Here is a 1,175-nt window from a genome sequence, read left to right on the forward strand (position 1 = left end):
AGACACTGCAGAGGAAGCAGCAAACACTGTCTCTTGATGGAGGGAGTGGTAGAAATCTGCTGGTTCTGTCCTGGAGGCCTCGATGATGACTTATTTGACAAGTGTCTGACCTTCACCAATCTTCATGGAGATGCCAAGGAACATAGACAACAACTCAGCTTCCTGCAAGATGTCTCTTCTCTCATTGTGATCCTCATGTCAGCTTCTGATATCAATGAAGAAAATAAAAAGCTTGTCAAACACCTCTGTAAGTCAGCAACACCTTTGATCTGCTTGATTGATGACAAAGAAAAGGCTGTAGCAAATTATTCTGGTAAAAGAATCAAAATTGGCATTAAGAATAGAAATGAGGCAGAATTAACAGAGGAGCTCACCAACGCCATCAAACTTTTGCTAGAGCTCTCTAATACTGCTCTCAGTTTGGAGGACTGTTCACAGACAGCTAGAAAACAAGGATTCCTTATTGATGAAGACCAGAGAGACTGCAAGGAAGCCAAGGAAACGTCACAGATCATAATGGCCCTCCTGGAGGAATGCAAGTTATCACAGACAAAAGAAAATTTACTACCCCTTCAAGGACAACTTTGGCACCTTTGGTGTAAGAAAGACAAAGAGTTCTATCATCTGAGAGAAAAGGGGAATCGGAGCATTGAACAACATAAGAGTGAGATTGAAACAGATAAAAGAATAATTCGGCGTCGGCAATTGGAAAAAGCCTTTCCTCTTAATGATTTAATGCGCTCTGTTCTCGAACTCCTCCAAGGCTATTCAGAAACCCATCACAAACTCTACTTTTTGAAGTGGCTGACTCTGTTTTTTGACAACCTGACTATAGAACACCTGGAAAAGTTACATGAAAAGCAGAGATCTTTGTGGTTAATGGTACAAAGAGAAAAGCAAAGAGCACAGAAGAGCAACTCCCTGACACTCTGGCAGAAGCAGATAGAAGCCATCTCCACAGAGATTCAGGACTGTACTTTAGGAATTGAGCACCTTCTCCGAGAAGTTGCCCAGATCTATGAAGCTCTGGAAGAAACTTCCTCCTCTAGAGATAGCCTTTTTCTCTGCCTCCCACAAATTGCTGCAGACCTGATGATAGCTGGTATTCCCATTGAGCTAATGGATGGAGATGCTTCATACGTGCCTCTAAAGTGGGTAGCAGCTATTTTTGACAA

At 42.3% G+C, this 1,175-nt stretch overlaps 1 protein-coding gene across 1 annotated transcript; it reads left to right on the plus strand.

Annotated features, from left to right (window-relative positions):
- Positions 1–3: 3 nt before the first annotated feature.
- LOC114615931 (interferon-induced very large GTPase 1-like) lies at positions 4–1,167 on the plus strand (the record flags this gene model as incomplete). Its single annotated transcript, XM_028761517.1, has 1 exon — positions 4–1,167. A coding segment is annotated over one exon (1,164 nt), but the record flags the coding sequence as incomplete, so codon positions are not given.
- Between the last annotated feature and the right edge of the window lie 8 nt (positions 1,168–1,175).

The sequence above is a fragment of the Grammomys surdaster genome, unplaced genomic scaffold, assembly GCF_004785775.1.
Source record: "Grammomys surdaster isolate TR1022 unplaced genomic scaffold, NIH_TR_1.0 199755, whole genome shotgun sequence".
NCBI classification, from domain to species: Eukaryota; Metazoa; Chordata; class Mammalia; order Rodentia; family Muridae; genus Grammomys; species Grammomys surdaster.